Below are 21,745 nucleotides of genomic sequence, written 5' to 3'. Positions count from 1 at the left end.
GCATGGAGTTAATAAATAAAATGTAATGCATAGAGTTTTTTTAATTCCATATTTTGTTGTTTAATAGAAAAGAAAAAGAATGTTTTGTTTTCCAATTGCCGTTTTTAATGATTGTGCACTATAAGAACTTAACAACAATGACTTAAACTCCTAAAAAAAAAAAGCATGTACTCCAACAATAAAAAAATTCTTATAAATTAATGCCTCCTGTATAAACCAGCATACTTTCTGTGGCAACTTTATGCCAGTTGTACGCACAAAGACTTTCGTTAACTTGTCAAATGAAAACAGGTACATGTCAACATGTAAAGCTTTTTACACTCATACTACACAAATCACTTACAAAAAAAATATTGTTACGACCTTTATGAGATCCCAACAAACAACTTTTCCAGCGACAGCCATATCAAAATCCTAACCGTTTTTGAGTTATCAAGCAAAAACTTTTAGGGGCTGTCGGCCCTTAATTTAAGGGGCCAGCCCTTTTTTATTGGTGTCAAATGAAAGCCCTTGATATTCTGCACAACTTTTATTCTACATGTTTTAACAAATTATTTTTTGTTTAAAAGATACAAAGGAAAATATGACTAAATTTTCGCACTCTTCCGAATCCTGTTTTTTAACCCCCTTACTTTTCCTAAATAAGGAACGAAATCCAAAAACAAAAACCGATGTATACAACTTCAATGTCTTTGCTATCCAAATTCGTTGGATTCCCATTCCCTGCTATCATAGTCTCGGAGCCTTTGTCTGGAAACCAAAGGCCCTAAAAACATTTAAAAGGGGAATAACTCGTTAACGTAAAGGGAATTCTAACTTTTATGAATTGATGAAGATAGTGTTTTGTAAAGTCCATTAGCCCTGAAAATTTGAGCAGAAACCGTTCAGAAATGAGCACGATATGAAGCCTCAAAGTTCGCGTCTAGGAAGAAAAAAAAAAAAAAGAAAAATAAGAATAATCTTAACCCGCACAATAATAGAAAGGTCTTCCGTTGGAAACGGAAGACCTTAATAAGCTGGAAAAAGATTTTTACTGGTATATTGAAGCTAGGTAAACAAAATCAGGGCACGAGTCTTGTTTACATGACAGAGAACTGTGAGCCCCGTATCTTGCTTATAACTCTACGAATGACTCTCAAATTTTATTTGATCATTAGAAATGCATTTCTAAAGCATTGTAAATACTAAAAACATATAAATAAAATTTGACCAAAATCGTGACCATGCCCCTTTAAATGGTTGTTCAAACTATAGAATGACTATATTTATAGTCTGTCCCAAGTTATTGCTTCCATCGCTTTTTGATGATTTTTAATAAAATTACACATACCTGTGAAAGAAATACAGTTGAAATCGTTAAAAGGGAATATATCCAAGATATTTTCATTGAACAATTATCCCTTTCCTCTCAGAAAAATTCACAGGAACGAAAACAGATTCCTTACGGAGATTTATAATGGGAAATGTTTACATCTTTTCCCCATTCGGAATACACTCGGAATACATCGCGCAATTTTTTAACGTTATCATCCGGGTTTATTAATGGCTCTTGCAATGCAGAATCTCCGTAGACTTTCAATTTCGGGATGTGTATTGAAACCTGAAGCGGTAGAGGGGGCGTTTCAAAACAGATAATCTGGACATTTTTTATATTAGTGGATGAACGTAGTTTGAGCACAAAGTTATTTACTATTATTGAAATATCAAGCAAAAAGTGGTGGAAGCAAAACCTCGGGACAGAGTATAGTCTATAAAATGTAATTTTTTTGTCATTTATTTTATTAGCAAATAGCAATTTCACAATAAAAAAAATCGACATAACATTGCAGATCACATTGCTTTTAAAAAATCAACCGATAAAAGAAGAATATTCATATGGAAAGTATACGTACAGAATGGATCAATTATCATAAAATTGGACAAATCTGAAGAATAATAAATTTTCATAAAAATATGATTATATGCGTTTTATTCCCCTCTAGAATATAACACTTACATATAATAATGTTGCATAACAAAACTTAAAATGCATCTATAAATCAACAATTGTTATAGATAAGTTTTATAATTCTTCAGTCTTATTTTATACATTTTACGTAACTTATAATTTTTGCACTCAGAATTTTTCGAAAATGTAGTGCTTGACATACCAAGCACTTATTTGAAATATTCAATATGATACAATAGTAAAGCCAATCGAACCAGCGAGTTATGGAATACTACATCAGACATCAGTGGTGATTAATAAAATTCCACGACAGCACAAACAGTAACGAGATAGCCAATGTGATGGCAGTGGTCTCTGACCACGTGACCGAGGAACGATTACAGTAGTCCGTATCACAAAAACAAAGGGTCGTGGTAAACCCAGCGATTTTCGTATGGTGACAACCATTTGTCTCGTTTGTTAAAAGTGTTCCCATCTCGTAACAGCTTCGAATAATTCCTTCCCAGTGACCTGTAAAAGTTAAAAACAAAACGTTATCCGTCACTGAAACTATGTAGATGTTGACTTTCAGAAGACGTTTCTATAAAGCTTTGTTTTTTTTCTAAAGATGTAGCTTAATCTATTTGGCGTACGTTTTGATATTTTATTATTACATGTTGTATGAATTGTCATGTAAATTTTGAATTTATTGGGTGGGTGAAAATGCAAAATATACAGTCATCTTGTAAATTTTGTACATTGTATTTACACTCACCCAGTAAATTCAAAATTTACAACATGACAGATGTTTTCTATATAAATTATAATGATCATTTTTAACCATTTTCGATTCTACACAGATTTTTAGTTCATAAGCTGAAAATAAAACGGGACAGAATCAGATAGAGAAAGAAATCCGGAAAAATCTATACGATGCCTTAAAACCTTTTCCACAGGCATTCATTTGTAATAAAATCTTGAGCAATAGTTATTGACAAATAGGATGCACACAGATTCTGAGGTGCCCTTGGCGTTCATTGTTTCATCCAAAAATGAGATCTCACTTACAGTCAGTTTTACAAGCTTTTGATGAATTCATATTACTTCTATCAATTCATTTAGATAAAAATAAAGTAGTTTAACCAACCAACCAACAAAAACACACTGTATGGATATAACGAATACGTAAGACAGCAAGATCTTAAGATCAGTTCTGTGTAAGGATCAATAATTTATAAAAGGGTCTGGCCACGCATAGTAACCAATTTTCTGTATATTTCATACATGGACAAACCTAGATGTAAAACGCAAAAAGACACAAATAGGTGGGTGCTGGGGGTAACCGTTGCCATGGTAACTGAGGCTAAGGATGGAAACATAGCAAAATTTACCTACTTTGAAGCCATATTAGAAGGTTTTGCCCACTAATGTAAAGTATCAAAGACATAAACCAATCTTTGCTCTATTGTCAATTCTTATTTCATAGAGGAAAACTGATGGAGAAACCAATACTTTTAAATGTTAGGATGGAAACCGTTAGAAATATTTGAAATTGGTCTTTTGTGTTTTTTAATAAGCTGAATTGGGAATTTTTTTTTAATTTTTTTTTATATATATTTTTATCAATGTCCACGCAATATACATTTTATTTATGAAAATTGACACCCGTTGCTATGACAACAAGGCCAAGAAATAGAAAAAAAAACCCTAAAAAATTGGAGATGATTTTAATATGCTGTAATTCCCGATTTTAGAAATTTTTAGCAACCAAGTGAGTATCGTATGTAGAAAAACATACATGTGAATCATGGTTATTATTTGCCACATGCATGGTTCACATGTGATGTCTTTTTTTTTTTATATATATATAAAACCAATAACATGATCCACATAATTATGATGCACATGATTATGTTATTCACAATGTGGCGAAGATTCCAATGAATAATTAAATACAATTTTTGAAGTATGAAAAAATGACAATACCAAACCGTCAACCATCTCAAAAATCCATAAAACAAAATACAAATTCAAAGCAGAGCAACACGGACCTCTAAAAATATAGAGGTAGGATCAGGTGCCATGGAGGAGTGAGCATCCTCTGCTGACCGGTCACACCCGCCGTGTGCTCTATGTCGTAATCAGGGGAAAAAAACCCGGCAAAGTCCGTAGACAATTAGGTGATTAATTATGGTCTAACAATTAGTATGAAAATCGTCAGTCACCATGCGACACAGTGGAAGATTGTATTTGCTGACAAGGTCGTTGTATCGACCATAGAACTTACGAAAACATGACTTCAAACAAGACTGTTGATAGTCCTGTTTTATAAACTTGTTTGTTAGTAGCTTGCCTCGCCTTAGAAACTGTTCATTCGAAGAACATGCCCTTGTGTATCGAATTAACTGACAGACAAAAACACCATATGCAGGTAATGATGGTATGTTGCTACATAAGTAAGGAAAGTTGATTAGAAAAATTGCGTTTATCATAAAGGATAAAAAGTCATGTAGTTTCATACATGTATGCATTTATGAATAAAGTTTTTAATTAAAACGATGCATGTAACCATACACTATGGCTGCTTTATCCGATACTACTTGTAGAGATGAAAACGTTGTGATGACGTCTTTACTGTTACTACTTATAATGATAAGAATTGTATTAAATTAACATATCTTATAGGACCTGAAAGGATTTTATTTTAATCTTTCAGAAACGTTTAAGCTATTATGTGTTTTGTGTTATATGCATATTCAAAACGTTGTCATTTGTAAGTAAAAAGAATTGTTTATGAAGAGACTGGTAACCATTGAGTGTCAAGACAAGTAATATTATTATAATTGTAATCTATTATTTTTTTGTTGGATAAATAAATCTTTTCTAAACTAACTGGTAACCTTCTAAAGTCAACACAAGTAAATAATCGACACCATCTTTTCTTTTCTGATTGATTCCTTAGTTATTCTTTAACGTGGGCTTTCAAATTGACTTCTAGTTACCTCTTCCTTTGGGGGGTTCCCTTTGAAGGACACATTTTGAGTTGTGACTGTGGCCGCTGCATGGCTGTGCCGTGAATTGGTAAGGCTTAAAATACATTCCACAGGCAGGGTTATCCAAGTTGTTACAGTGGTAACACTTTAAAGCCTCAACTGAATTGATAAATCAATCTCAAAGGTTAGTTTCTGATATAATTATGAAACTGTCATTATAGATTCATAAATCGTACTTGTTTCTGTAATGATAAAAGAAATTTTATTTCTATATAATGATTGTATAGATTTAATACTGAATATAAAATATACGCGTTGTTTGAAGAAATTTTATCTTTATTTAGAATCAATTTCGCCATTGAAAAACAACTGATAAGAGCCATTAAAATACAAAGGGCATAATTTTGTGTCCATCCAGTCGCTCATTTCCCTTTACGTAATGGTTTTGCAATTTCCCGTAAATATAGCTTCAGAAGCACATTCCCTAATGACAGTGTAATTTTATCTAAATTTGGACAGAAAAGAAAGATTTATTACTCAGTAGCAGGGAATAAAACATTGGGATATCGGTCTTTTTGGGCACCAGAGTGAATTCTCTTCGGAGAGGCTGAATGCGCTCCCCAAGAGACTGACGCACAGTTGGGCTACATGGTTGCCAAAGACTCCAAATCCTTACACTTTACCTTTTATTTTGAAAATTGAACTTTATTTTTCAATTTCAAACAAAGTGAAAGCTTTAAAAGAATCCGCATCCTTAAGCTTTACTTTTGTTTAAAAGTTTAACTGTAATTTTACATTTCATATAGATTGTAAGCTTACAAATTACATCGTAAACTTTTATATTAACGATAGTTCCTATCGGAACTTCAATCGAGACCCAGAGGTGTATTAGAAGCAAACAAAAACGTGTTAAGAACCAAAATCTACATCTGCCGAATGGGAAGATAATTAAGAGACATGAACATTCTACCAATAAATTTACAGTTTTACTGTGACATATATTGCCTCTATCTCTAGGTTTATTGTAGGTATAATTAGAAAATGATATTCTTTATTGTAACAGGCTCTCTGGATATTTATGGAGGCAGAACGGCTGACGTCGTGCTGTTAGAGAAGACACATTAATCCTAACCACTAGGAGTTTATGTGTTGTGTCTAATTTCATCGATCTCTGCGAACACACCGTGTACAATACGGAACAAACTTACACTGTAGTTTTTCAAACATTTTTCAGTCATTTCAATTGCTAGTATTAAAACGGGATCTGAGGGCAAACATTTTATGTATGTAAATTGCTTCCATTCCCCATCCGGCCTTTTAAGCTCGCAACAACACTAAGATACCCTTATTGACATGTAAACATTTGAGTGAAATTGAAAATGCCAAAGTTCACTAATGTCATTGGAAAATCAAATCAATATAATCCGTGTTAATTGATATTTTCTTATAGCAAGGCTTCATTCTATTAAATTAATTATTTTATCGTTGATAGTTCGTTGAGGTTGTTCATTTATGAGTTGTAATTAAATGCGGGAATACGTTGAGTTGAAAAGGATTGAATTAATTTTGTTTGTTAAATAAAGACTTGTTAGAATATGCTTAATAAAGGCACACAGGCAAAGCCTTCTAAGATTATATATATATCGGAGAAGAGAGGAGAATCTTCATTACTTGTTATATGAAGTGGAAATAAATCAATAGTTCAAAATTAACAACATGATAAATTTTGTATTTACTAACACCCGGTAGATTCAAAATTTAAGCATGACAAAAGAATGCAAGTGAAATTTACTGGGACAAGTCCACTGTGAATAATAAATTAACTTCATGTACATTATGTGTGTGTAAAGATAATTACAGGTTATTACAGAAGTTAATAGACACTGAGAACTACGGCCGACCAGCTGGATATATGTTAAAAAGAATACATTCATAACATTTCTATCTTTTATGAATGTATTGAAATTTGATTTTTGATTTCTTAATTTTAAAGGTGGTATGGGGCACTTTGAGATTTCGATGTGTGGGGCACTTTGAGATTTCGATGTGGACAAGAGTACATCATAATTATCAAAAAATATTTTTTTTCAATTTTATAAACAAAAATGCTTTTTGTATTGTCTTCTAAAGAAAAAAATTTGCAAATCACAAGTTCATTACATACCAGTTATTGATTAACTTACGCTACGCATTTGAACAACAAGACTGAGGACGAAAACAAACAAAAAGTATCTATCGAATGCTTATATGTTGTTTTTGTCAAAAGATTTCAACAAATAAAGGTGCTAAATATTATACAAATTAGAAACTTACCAAGTTTCATATGGACGCAAAAGAATAAACACAGTATCCCGGTGACAGTGCTCTGCATTTCACACGCAATTCAGAGTCTATTTCTGTTCATTATTTCAAAGACTTTCTGCAAAAAAGAAAGAAATTTAATTCTTGACACGTTCTAAATGGCTGAGGCTTTAACAGTCTTCTTCACAAAAAAATCAATTTGAACTACGACTCCGATCACCGTACTAAATTCGACATTGCTCTTTTGAACTGGTTGCAGTAGTACACCCATTTAACACTGTGGTTGTCCTTGAAGATTACTTGTGCTTTTCAATCAAATGAGGATAACGATACAATGAGAGATAAATATATCTAGTAAATTATCGTCAGAAATTTGATTTGTCATCTGAGAATACCGCCAAGTGAAATGAACGCAAAGAGCAGCAATACCATCCAATTGTTCCTACATCTCACCGTCGCATTGAAACATTAAAAGGACACTGAATATATATGGTTGGGCAATCATACTTTAAATATCATAACTGAAATAGCTCGACGACACCAGCGTTTCATCTCAGTTTTTTTCCCAATGGGTGCACCATTTCTCTCTGGTGACCAGATAAAACCTATATACCTAAATGATGATGGATGAGAGGATGTCAGTATTTTCTTGTAATGATGACACGGTTTGTTTCTAACTGACGCCCTTGTAACTGATAAAGAATCGTAAATTAGACATAATGTTATCCCTTAAAGTACCCGCAATGATGATGTGTCAGTCTGATATGGCGATGTGATTTATCATGTTGGTCAGGATTTAAGGAGATTGTTGGAATTTCAACTCCATTGTTGCATTTTGAATAAGTAAACATCCTGCGGATTGCTGTTTAGCAAAAAATAAAATCAGTTAAATCCTGTGATTTTGGCTAAAACAGCCGCCAGGTAACATGAAGACGATTGTAATAGCTTTGAATAACGTTACCAACAAATCTCTTAAATTCTTTGAGCGCAAACATACATGCAATAATTGTCCTCAATTGTAAGCATCCCAAGAAGGCAATGTATTTTTTTCAGGTAGTGAATAAGTTGCATTCAGCCTTTGTCTCTCGCTCGTGAGTTTGAAAACGGATCTCTCTCTCTCTCTCTCTCTCTCTCTCTCTCTCTCTCTCTCTCTCTCTCTCTCTCTCTCTCTCTCTCTCTCTCTCTCTCGTAAGAACTCTATTAAGCCAAATGGGTGAATTATTTGCAACCTATGCTTACACCATTCCAAAAATCTACGAAAGCGTTTATGAGAAATTTTATCGGAAAATTTAAAACATGTATACTGTTTTTGATTTAAAACAAAACTGCAGCAGTTGCCGGATGAGTAATATTAGTAATTTTTTCTTTGACGATGTTCTATAAAATGAGAGAGAGAGAGAGAGAGAGAGAGAGAGAGATAAATAAAATAGAGTAGACAAGAATATACTTGGCATTTTTACGACATTCATTTTATGTAAGAACAGCATCCTCTTCAGAGGAGGTAGTTGTTTCTTCGTTATTATATTATGTCAAAAAGCAATTCATGCAAAAACAGAAAAACAGTTGTCTTCGGAAGCAGCAGGTGCTTTGTGATAAATCTTTTCTCAAGTTTATTAAATCATAGGATACAGAATCATAGCAATATGTCATGTGCCGATCCGTTCTTTTATTTGTACTGGCAAGATATCCAAAATGTTTAACATGCATGGTTTGTAAATGTTGACGGTAATGGTGTTACATTAGAGGTTTGTAATTCAAAGAGATTAAGATTGTTATAGCCTTTGATTTTAAACTTCTAATGTAACAATATCCAAATTCATTGTGAAACACTGCTAAGATATTTTTTTTAAAGTATCCATCAAATTGGGCTGTTAAATGAGTACACAGAATACAAAAATCAAGTTCATTAATATAGAAATTCCATTTACCAGTAATTGGTACATCATTTACCGCCTTTTCGAATACTTGTAGTTATTATAATAATAGTTGTGTATTTCATGCATTGCCATAAAAAGTTTAATACTTTTGAGAATTGCCATATTTCGTTTCTGTTTAATATAAAAGAAAGAAAAGAAAAAAGAATAACCAACTTACCTACACAGACAGAAGTAATATTAATCCTTTTTTTTTAATCCGACACAATGCGTAAACTTAATCACAGCTTGGAATTCTTCTTCAGTCAGAAATAATTAACTAAGTTACCTAGGTCTCACCCTGCTTTCAATACCATTACAGCACATGCCAAAGTCAAAGGCAATGATCGATCAGAGGGGAAGGAACCAGATTTAGTACCAGTCTATGAGTGACGTCAGACATCCTGTCAAATGCAGGGTTGTAAAAACAACTTGTCTTAAATTGAAAACAACGATCTATCCTAGTTAGGTGTCTGGAACAGCCAGGAACCCAACGTTTATTTTGGTCTGTAACTGACAATTAATCATACTCATTGGGAAGGAAATGTGTTCAAATTTATATTTGAAAAATAAACCCCAAATAAACCCCAAAATGAAATTCTTTTTTTTAATCATCAAAATATACAAACATGGGATTTTTTTTATTTATCACTCGTAGAATATATTTTTGAAATATTTGAATAAAACTGTATTGAATATAATAGAATGAATCAGCAATAATACTCAATGTTAATGTAAAGGTACATTTGTAATAATTTAAAAATTAATTTTTCCATGATATCGAGTCATCAAAGTCAACGTTCTAAATCTATTTCATTTATGCATCTTTTTTTCCAAAGTGATGAAACTAATATTTATATAGGTAAATTAATCTCTGTTCAGTTGTTCTAAAGATCTTGTTTACCTCAGAAATATCAAACATACATATTGGAAAAGCTATTTCCTGCTTCATTTAATCTTTGACACTTTTAGTGTTAAAAAAGGTGCATATATGAAGGATAAATAACACAATGTGATATTCCTTATACCGCGTAGAAGAATGTGTTACATTTATAGATTGAACAAACACGTAATATGAGAATATTGACTGCATGTCTAGCGGCGTTTAAACACATCGGAGATATTATTAGTCACTTCATTTAAACATGTGTTTTATATATATAGATATATATATTCTTTGTCTAAAGAAGAAACCAATGCCTTAAAATCATTATCGAGTGATGAAAATATTGTAATTAAAGAGGCGGATAAAGGCGGAGCCGTGGTTATTTTGGACACAGTATATTATGAGCAAAAAATAATGGATATGCTTTCAAACACGGAATTTTATACTGAAATATCTGAAAACCAGGACAAAGCAATCCTACAAAAAATAAAAAAACTGCTACTCAAACATTCCTCTACTTTAACAGATAAGGAGAAAGAATTTGTCACTGAGTTTGAATATAAAGAAAGTTCCTTCTATGGGTTACCAAAAGTTCACAAATCAAAAACAATCAAAGAAGCTATACAAAAACAGAATTCTGAATACATTACTTGTGAACATCCCGCAGATTTAACATTCCGTCCTATTGTTGGAGGACCTGCAGCACCCACCCAACGACTCAGCAATTTATTGGATATCATTTTGAAACCACTATGTCAAAATGTAAAAAGTTTCATCCGGGATGACTTAGATTTTCTACGATATCTACCGGAACAAGTGGATCCTGATGCTGAACTAGTAAGCTTGGATGTAGTCAACTTATACACTAATATAAGCAGTACACTAGGACTTACAGCTTTGAATTTCTGGATTGATTATTGCAGAACGGACATTGATAACAGATTTACAAAGGAGTTTTTATTGGAGGCTACAGACTTGGTTTTAAAGAATAATGTATTTACGTTTAATGGCAAATACTTTCATCAAATCAAAGGTACAGCCATGGGAACTAAAATGGCCCCAACATACGCTACATTATGCCTAGGATTTTTAGAAGAAAGTCTGTATAAAAAGACAAAGGAGGAATTCGGTGAAGAATTCAGCCAGACTCTGAAAAAGAACTGGAAAAGATATCTAGATGATTGTTTCATCATATGGAATAAAGAAGACTCGGAATTACAAAGGTTGAAAAATATTCTTAATGATCTAGATCCAGATATTAAATTCACATTAGAAAAAAGTTCCACAAAAATTCCGTTTTTAGATGTTCTAGTCAAAAAGGAGAACGATAATATTTCTACAGATATCTTCTACAAGAGTACAGATACTCATCAATATTTGCATTTTGGATCGTCCCATCCACGACATATAAAGAGGGCCATCCCTTACAACCTTGCCAGGAGAATATGTACTATAGTCAGTGATGAGGAAACAAGAAATCAGCGTCTCAACGAATTAAAACAATTTTTAACTGACCAGCATTACCCTATCAACCTTATCAACGACGGAATAATGAAGGCCAAAGGAATAGATAGACAGGATCTTAATCCAATTTTACAGAACAACAAGGAAACCAAAATATTACCGCTTGTTACTACCCATAACCCTAGGAACCCGAATATAGCTCCAGTGGTCAATCGTCTCAACGGAGTTCTCAAAACAGATGAAGATATGGCTCGCGTTTTAACCAAACTCAAGTTTACTAACAGTAAAAGGCAACCAAAGAACCTTAAGAGAATACTCTGTCCATCTACAATTAATACGTCAATAAAAACGGTATCTAAATGTGGAGACATACGATGCGGCACGTGTCCGTTTTTAAAACAAGGCAGCTCGGTTGACTTCAGAGGAAAACAATTCCACATAAATTCGGACATGTCATGTCATTCCAAAAATTTAATATATACCATTATATGTGATGGTTGCAACAAATTTTATATCGGCGAAACTGGGACAACATTAAGAACAAGAATCCGGGTGCATAAACAGCAAATTAAAGACCCAGAGTACCGGAAAATAAAACTCAGCGAGCACATCGATGTATGCGGAGGCGGGCAATTTAAAGTGTTTCCATTATATAAACTTTTTACAGAGAGTGCAACGGAAAGAAGAGAAAAAGAAAAACATTTTATTCAAACTTTAAAACCTTGCCTCAACAGACTGCTATAATTTAACTTTTTTATGTATTGTGTATATATTTCATTGAATTACCCTATAGATTACGCGGAAATATCCCTCTACTACGTTAACTTTAACTATGACGTCATTGTATTGTAGACGTCACCAAGTAACGTAATTGTTATTTTAAAAACGTCTGAAGATTGAATGAAAGCGCTAACGTTTTACTCTGTGTTGTCTTTCGTTTTTCAAATTTTCTCTATATATATATATATATATATATATATATATATATACACACACACACACACTCACACACTCACTCTGTGAATTGCTTACGAAAATCGTAGACTCCGATTCAGATGAAAATTCTACTTTATTGCATAGAGAATTTATATTACACAAAATTAAACTCATATTTCACATAATTGAAAGGGTATATCACAATGTATTTTTTTTTACAAAGAGTGGTGCAATACATGTAAGATGTAAAGAACGTGGGGGAATAAGCCGTGGCATTAACCCACTTCAAATTTCCATTTCAAAAACCCAAATTTTTTTTCTTACAAATATTACTTTTTATTACATTTATTATGCATATGTAATCATTTGCATTCCGTACTGCCAAAATCTTCAAAAATTGACTTCAAATTCAATTGATATATTAAGATATCAAAATATACATGTATGTATATGCTAATTGAGCAACACTATGGTAATGAAATCGGATGTTCAGACTATAATGTTTTATAGAGTGGTTCATCATGCCATTTTTAAAGCGCTAAGCATAGCTGCAGCGCTTTTTTGTCGCCAGATATCTAAACCTACTTCCACTTTCGTTTTCGCGTTTCCTATATATCGCCACCTACTGGCGGATGCTGGAGAAGTCGCGTCATGGGGAAGTCGTACTCTGGAAAAATCACAACTATGCAGTAGAGAGATCTGAATTATTTTCAAGTTATCATGCATGCATATGCATTTGTTCTACCACTTATAAATTAACAATAAGTTTCATCTAAAATGTCATTATTATATATCAGTTTTAAGCATTTTTCAATATTTTTGTTGTGTATGCCATACGATTATCTAACCGAAAAAGCAAGATAAAACCAAAAGAAAATATGCCAAATAATGTTGACTAACAAATTAAATCTTAACTTTAAATATTATAGTACCACCAAAAATATTTGTGGAAAACAAAATCTGAAAAATTTAGTCCGAATTTCCTCTGTTTTGCTAAAAGTCAAACTTTGTAAGAGCCTAATTCCATAATTTAGAAAACATATCGATTTTTATGTCATTAATTATTCATTTCATAAATACTTTTTCCATTTAAAACAAATTTTACTCATGAAATTGAACTTTTTAACAATCCGGATTTGAGAACTCAAACCCTGAGTAAACAACGTCCTTAAAGATATTTATAAAGATATTATAAATATATTTAAATGAATTTGCGTATTATGTGATAAATGTACCCATTATATTGGTATAAATGAAATGAAACTTATTGCCAATTTAATATTCCTTGTAAACGTCGAAAATATACTAAAAGTTTTCTATCTGAGTTCAATTTTTCTAAAAGAACCCATACCCTATTACATGGCTACAAGTTTTCTTTAATACGACCTCTGATACGCTGGTAAAAACAGTTCTTCCATCCAATGGCAACTTCTCGGGCCTTTCCGGCAGACCTTGTATGTATTGAAGGTGTCACTGCAGTATTAAAGTTTACTATATATCCCTACCATAAATGCGCATCTTTAGATACAAGTTATGAATTTAAAACAAACTTAAAAGTAACAATCCATGCAAGGCAGCTCTGTAATGCGATTAGTATTATCTTACTTCTGTCAAAACTTTTTGGCTTTTTATTTTGCAATAATATTGGTATAGTAATTTGCCACTGTATTTTTTTTAGAGTTCATCAATTTTTTATTTTTATTTTTTTGGTTTGGAAGTTGTCAGATGTAAAAAAAAAAAGAAATGAGGAAAATTAGCAAATAAACATAAATAAATATTTATCATCATTTGATCGTTGTAATTGGCGACAATCTTATTTTACTTTATTTTCTTCACAAGAAGCATGCACTCTGTAGCTCTGCTTAACAGTAGCGAAATCTGTTTAAAACTAACAAGCATTATAGAAATACTACAAATGATCTCGATTTCTAGAAATTCTCAATGACGAACAATATAATTCTTTACATGTATTTTCATATCAATCGATATATTTTTAACACTTTCTTCCCGACTTAGCGCTTTTCAGTACTTTCAGTACTTTGATTTTAAGAACGTATACTGATAAACATGTAAATGTCTATCTTTTTCAATTTTCAAAAAAATGGTACCAAGACCCACTCTATAATAAAAGCAAGTTTTCTTCCTTCAATTTTCAAGTTGATCATCAAATGGCCAAGATCGAATTATGTTTGTGCAATACTGAATTGAGTTTGTTAGTTAAAATGGATATAACATGTGATTCTGTGGTAAAGCGGTTAGCGAGGAGTTCTTGGAACATAAGTATGTGGAAGCAGGTGTTTGATTCCAACGAATCGTGTTGTAAATTTTTTCATGTCTTTGTTTAAATTCGAAAAACTCATTTGACGCAAAGAGAGTAAAATAGCGTTATTTGAGTCTTTGATTATTATGAGGTGATAATTTTGGTCGGGGCGTGATCAAAACCAATAAAGCCCGCAGGGCTTTATGATATTGACCACGCCCCGACCGAAATTATCACCTCAAAATATTCAAAGATTGATTCCTTATTACGCATTTTATTAGAACACGGTGGGATGAATCGTTGTATGATGATATAAGAATTCAATTGTATGATCATTTACCGCAATTGGATGAAGTTTTATTCAATGTAGAACTAACAAAAAACGGTGTGAATAATTGTATAGAATCATTTACGCAAGTACTTAATAATGTATTTTTACCGCATTGTAGCAAAGAGTTTGTTGTAAATAAAACTAGCAATTATACTCATTGTAAAAGTTATAAAACCTTAGACAACAAACCTTGGTTTGACGAAAAATGTGTAAACCTTCGGAGAATCTATTTACGGAATTTGAAACTGTTCAATAGTGCAAAAACTCATTACAATAGAACTCTTCTGGTTTCAGCAAAAAGAACTTATAAAAAATACGAAGGAAAACTTAAGCGTGTTTACCTCCGATACCAAGGAGATCATATGGCATATTTAAAAAAGAAGAACCCCAAACAATTTTACCATTTCTTTCGTCAACATAAGAAGAATCCTATACAAGGACCAACTATTATAAATTTTCATGATCATTTTAAAGAGCTGTCCTCCTCGGATAACAACACCTACTCCGATCAGGAAACATTCGCTGAAACGGACACTTCTTCGTACCCCGAACTTAACGGTCCAATAACAACAGAGGAGGTAACTCGCGTCATAAAACGTTTGAAAAAGGACAAGTCTCCAGGAATGGACAATCTTTTGAATGAATATTTTATTGCGTTTGGTGACTATCTTACTACATACTTAGTTGACTTATTTAATATTGTTTTTTCTTCCGGTATCTTTCCCCAAATATGGTCGGAAGGTATTATAACTCCTATTTATAAAAAAGGAGACTCTGTGGACTGTAATAACTACAGAGGTATCACACTTGTAAGCTGTTTATCTAAAATATTTACATCTCTATTGAACGACAGATTATGTAATTGGTCCAAGGCATATAATGTAATCACTGATGCTCAATTTGGCTTTAGAGCTGGACATAGTACAACAGATGCAATTTTTATTTTACATTGGTTGATTAGTCGAAGTATTGCAAAGAGGAAAAAATTATTTTGCTGTTTTGTAGATTATCAAAAGGCTTTTGACAAAATTGATAGAAACCTAATGTTTTTTAAATTAGCAAGAAGTGGTGTTGATTGTCGTATGTTAAACATTATAAAGTCTATGTATAGTAACATAAAGTCATGTGTAAAATATCAAAATCATATATCCGAGTTTTTTGATTGTCTCGAGGGTTTGATGCAGGGTGAGTCTCTGTCTCCTTTCTTATTTTCCTTGTACGTAAATGATTTTGAAATTGAATTCATAAAGGAGATGTGTCTACCTGTTGAAATTAGAGATATTGCTTTATTCTTAATTATGTATGCAGACGACACTGTACTTTTTTCAGAGACAGAGCAAGGTTTACAAAATATGCTGGATTGTCTACAGCAATATACATCCAAGTGGAAGTTAAAAGTTAATGTAGATAAAACAAAAATTGTTGTATTTAGAAAAGGTGGAAGGTTAAAAAATAATTATTGTTGGAATTATAACAATGAATGTATTGATATTGTTGAAAACTTCAATTATCTTGGTATAACTCTGAATTTTAATGGCAGTTTTCATAAAACGCAAAGCGTTTTAGCATCACAAAGTAGAAAAGCGATGTATTGTTTATTGTCCAAAATGAAGCCATTACAATTGAATGTTAATACAAAATTGTCACTGTTTGATACATATATTGGTAGCATAGTACATTATGGTTGTGAATTATGGGGACAGCACCCAGCAAGTGAATTAGAAAGTATACATTTAGATTTTTGTAAGAAGTTATTATGTGTTAAGAAAAGTGTTACATCAATGATGGTGTATTTTGAATTAGGTCGTAAACCACTGCAGTTGGATAGAAATTATAGAATGTTGAAATATTGGATAAAGTTAAAGAATAGTGATAATTGTATTTTAAGCAATATATACCAAGATATGTTAAATGAATGTGAAACACAGTTAGCCTCTAATTGTTGGCTCTCATACATAAAACAATTGATTAACAATTTAGGTTTTGGATATATATGGAACTGCAAAGAACAATTTAATGAACATGTATTCCTACATGAAGTGAAGCAGAGGTTGACCGACATGTTTATACAAGAAGGACATGGCTACTTTGAAAATTCTCCCAAATGTACAATGTATAAGCACTTATGTTATAATTTTGAAGTACAAGAATATTTAACAAAACCAATACCAACTGTATATGTTCAATTTATAAGTAAATACCGTTTATCCTCTCATCAACTCGAGATTGAGCGTGGCAGATTTTATAATATCCATAGAAATGAGAGAGTTTGTAAACTATGTTCACTATCACAGATTGAAGATGAGTTTCATTTTATTTTAATCTGTCCATTTTATAAGGAAATAAGAAAGTTGTATGTAAAAAAATATTATTATGAAAAGCCTTCTGTTTTTAAACTTATTCAATTACTTTCAACAAAGAATATCAAAGAGTTGTGCAATTTGGGAAAATACTTATATAAATGCTCAAAATTACGATAAAATTATAATTAGTTTTTGTTTTGATAATATACTCTTCATTATCCTGTTTACTTCTGTCATGTAAATTTTGCAGACTGCTGTGTGCACACGCAGTCTAATACAAGATTGTGATGGTCTTTCTTTTTTGTTTCTGTTTTTAAAAATTGTTTTCATATGTTTGTTCACTTATGTATATATGTTAAACCTATGAATCGTATGGTTCTTGGTAATAAACAATACAATACAATTACCAATATTTATATAATGTTAAGCCATCGTGCGATTAAATAAGCAAACCCCGCAGGCGCCTCAATTTGGCGTCATTTGAAGTCATGGGTTTTATAGTACAAAATCGATACAAAGTGTTATCACAGGCAAAGACACTGGAAAATCTCAATATTATGAATTAAACACATACACTCAATCATTTTATAGTTTTTTAGTTAACTGCTAAATAAGTTATCTTTAGTATTATTTTTTGAAATAAACATGTTACTTTGTGAGAGGGTTTAATTTATTGACTTTAAGACCAAAGAATGGAATTCTTTCTTCATGTACACGCACATAATAAATTTTCGGAGATATGTAAGCACAGGAATAAAAATATTTGAAATACACATATTATACTAATTGTCAATTGAAACATACAAGTGTTAGGGTTGTGGCCACTTGTGGGCATATGCCTCGGCTTATTCCCCCAGGTTCTTTTCAATGGAATTCAATGGCGTATCCCCTAAAAGAATAATCATATTATAACATATCTTATTTTTTTCTGGTTGATGAAAAAATCGTCAATTTTATTATCTAAACAGGATACTTAAAATAATTGAGGAATGTGGAATTATTGATTAAATCATTTTTTCTTTAAAATTATCGTGGAATAAGGGGGGGGGGGGTCATGACTTCGAGCAGAGGTTAGCAAACATCGTTGTCTGAATTTGATACTGAATTTATTGCTGTAGTTTCACCAATATCCATGTAAACCATTTTTTTTAGCATTTTGTTGTTGAGTTGATCAACAAAATGAAATGTTTAAAAGAAAATGATATTTTTAATAAGCATATTGTTTTGATAGGATCACTGGCCACAAATTTACATATCCTTGAAAATGGGTTTTAACCTAATCGTCAGAAATGGGCGCACACGAATTATGTACATATCACTTTGTTTTTAATATTATAGTAATAAAATGTAATTTTTAATGCTCAATTATGTATACAGATGTTTTGAAAAAAATGGGTTTTTTTTATTATTATTAAATACATATTATAAGAGAACCAGTTTTTTATATGTTGATAACTTTTCTTTCAGGTACCTCACTACACCTACACTTATACTTTTTAAGACACTACGTCACAAGATGGCGATTTAAATGTTTTGATAAACTGTTCATATCGTTCGTTTGGGTTGTATATAGTTATAGCTCAGTGGTTAAAATATTGGGTTTCTGAACCGCAGATCATGAGTTCGAATCTGCCTGGAGCTTTTGTTCATGTTAACAGAATTAAATTTTTGAAAATGTAATTTTTCATCCAAAACTGCACATTTTTTGCCTACAGGACTTAAATACTTCTTATCCATTATGATATCTATCATAATCAAGTAATTTTCTGCTGATTTGAGAAAATATTTCACGGTGTAGTGAGCCACCTTAATTCATATATATTTAAGTATATTGCTCTTATTTTATTTCTTATGCTATACCCTTCATGCTTTGTTTACATAAAATACAATTACGTGCATATTAATTTATCGTGTATTAAAATATCAAAACTTTCTAGAGTTTCATTTTTCTAAAACATCTATTTAATTTTGAAAAAAGAAAACAATTTTCAACATGAGGAAGAAGTAGACAACTATCATGATTTACATTTGCGTTTAATAGAATCATGAAAACAACATTGCAGGATTAAGAAAGATCTGGTATAGGAATGTGTTATCAGATTAAGGCGCCAATTACGTTATCACAATACAAGTCCTCGGGCACGGGTTATATGACTTGGTGGAGAAAAGATCAATACGAGAAGCTCATGTTCCTATTCTCATAGCTTGTTGTCTAAATTGCCAAGGCCAGGTGCTTAAATATACATGTAACTATACTGAACGTCTGAAGGTTGTTTCTTTGCTGCCGGGTTTAGCATTGCCACTACAAAAATAAAACAAAGATCATACTTCATGACTTCCGCAACGCTGTTGATTTGATATTTTTGGTTAAGTGTAACAATCTATACATGGTGTTTTGCTTTCATGTATCAACAGTATGATGTATACCACATGAAAACGCATTGATTTTATGAAAGTGTAATTAAACAACCTTTTCGACCTTTAAATGTTTATTTTTTTTAAATTCCACAACCATCAGAAAATTGTTAACACGAAAAGCATTTCTGCACCAATCGTTTGAACGTGAAATTTAAGAACAAAAACGATTTTTAGTACAAACAAGAATGACAAGAACTTGCTTGGACTACAACAACCTTGACTTCAGTGTTCGTTTATTGTTCAAAATAAGTCCTTAACGAAAACATGAAGATAATTTTTTTTTTGATGTGTTAAAATCCAAGGTAAATCAAGTAGTTTGTTGTCGCTTGTTAGGTTAGACCGATACAAGCATAAAAGTATCGGAACATATGTCGAATAGAATTCATACAAAATGCTACAGTAAAATTAACTTGGGTTATTTTCATCGAAAGGAGAGTTTCTTTAGCAACTGAAAGTTTCTCTGCAGTGATTGGAAATCTAGTTTCTAACATTTCCTCTCTGTAACATTTAGTCTGTCCCCTTTCAGATTGATGTTGATTTAGGAGATACTCAATGACATTTTGTTTTTACATAATGTACAGTGTGTTATGGTTAGGCCCTTGAATCTTTGTCTCTATCAATCCGGTGCCATGTTTTTCTACAAAATGTGTTTTCTTTATTACGTCGGGGAATTTAAAAATCAAAACGCAAGGAATTTCCTTGAAGCACTGGTAGGAACAACCTTTGTTCTTCCGTTAACATGCACATTGTCTATTGAACACAGATACACAGCACACCCACTATATGCCCGAGGACCTTCATCTATTATAAAATATTATTTTTCTTTACATAACTTGCATGTCTATTTAAAAGTGAACGGTATGAATAATATTGTCATTAAAAATAAACATGAGAATTACTAGAAATAAAGTTCAAGGTTGGGTTCTGCTAGAGAAACTTCGAGGGAAACGTCAGGTTTAAGAGGATTCGACGGTCGGGGCCATTATATAGACTATTTTTAACTCTTCGAGAAAAAGAGCTCTATATTAATGTACAGGAGAACGTTCAAATATAAACGCCAACTTGTATGGGATTTTTCTATACTGTATTACATGACGGTTAACTTTGTAGCTTACAAAATCATACCTTAAAATTTAAAATATATCCATTTGGTAACCGTTTGATAACCAAGTCCCCTTAAGTTAAACATATTTGATGCAAAACATATGATCATATGTATACAGTTTAAGTACATTGGTGCTTTTTTAATTATTTGAAGAAAACATCTTCATTTGAAAGGTGAATATAAGTCTTATACATGGAGGAAAATTACTTGTAAAATATAGATGACCATTTACCCTGAAACCCTCTGAGACTGGACGAGGAACAACCAGTCCAAGTCAAAGCATCAATAAATATTCTCTAAAAAGGAGCAAATTGGCTGTAAAATCAATACACAAGCGTGCTAGATTGATGAGGTGTCTAGTTTGTTTAAATGAAAGAATAATGATGAAAAGATAAAGGTATTTTGAAAAAGAACTTGTTTTGATGAAAAGAGAGAAGGCTAAAAACAAGTATTATCCGTATACCTTCTGGGGATAAGAGAGTATACTAGGAGTCGTTTATTTGCTTGTAAGATAAAACTGAATGGTAGTGTGTATGCAGGAAATATTTATATCAGAGGGAATACGCAATAATAACATTCTGTTAGTAATTAGAGTCAAGGACACTCTGCTTCTGTTTATCATTTGGTTTCATTAAAGCAACAAAGTAAATTCAATTTAAGGTATCACACTCAACAATGTTCTTTTATCAAGAATTTCTTGAGAAGTATATCATTGAAATTTCTAGACAAAACACAATTAAAAAATACAAAGATAATGGGAGGTCAATGTTCATCTCACTGAGTTATGGCCAATTTAACTTGACCACTTTGCACATAAAATGCAATTTCAGCCTGACTGGGATTTGTTGTCAGTATTTTTGATTAAGCAAACTTTTTGCTTTAAATATTATTTTTAATTAAGCGCAATG

At 32.0% G+C, this 21,745-nt stretch overlaps 1 protein-coding gene across 4 annotated transcripts; it reads right to left on the bottom strand.

The window, feature by feature from the left end:
• Positions 1 to 1,952: 1,952 nt before the first annotated feature.
• Positions 1,953 to 9,485, bottom strand: LOC128174756 (uncharacterized). 4 transcript variants are annotated; one of them, XM_052840225.1, is made up of 4 exons: positions 9,316 to 9,485; positions 7,234 to 7,339; positions 4,930 to 5,079; positions 1,953 to 2,458 (listed from the first exon to the last, which is right to left on the bottom strand). In XM_052840225.1, the coding sequence occupies exons 2-4, from the start codon at positions 7,289 to 7,291 to the stop codon at positions 2,232 to 2,234; spliced, it is 435 nt and encodes a 144-aa protein (XP_052696185.1). In that variant the 5' UTR covers positions 7,292 to 7,339; positions 9,316 to 9,485; the 3' UTR covers positions 1,953 to 2,231. The 4 variants fall into 4 exon arrangements, with proteins under 4 accessions (XP_052696185.1, XP_052696191.1, XP_052696197.1 ...); XM_052840231.1 differs by having other exon boundaries at positions 9,320 to 9,485; XM_052840237.1 differs by lacking the exon at positions 9,316 to 9,485 and adding an exon at positions 7,651 to 7,670.
• Between the last annotated feature and the right edge of the window lie 12,260 nt (positions 9,486 to 21,745).

Source organism: Crassostrea angulata, chromosome 1, assembly GCF_025612915.1.
Source record: "Crassostrea angulata isolate pt1a10 chromosome 1, ASM2561291v2, whole genome shotgun sequence".
Classification (NCBI taxonomy): domain Eukaryota; kingdom Metazoa; phylum Mollusca; class Bivalvia; order Ostreida; family Ostreidae; genus Magallana; species Magallana angulata.
Note: the sequence above shows the minus strand (reverse complement) of the source record. Positions and strands in the feature narration are given on the sequence as shown.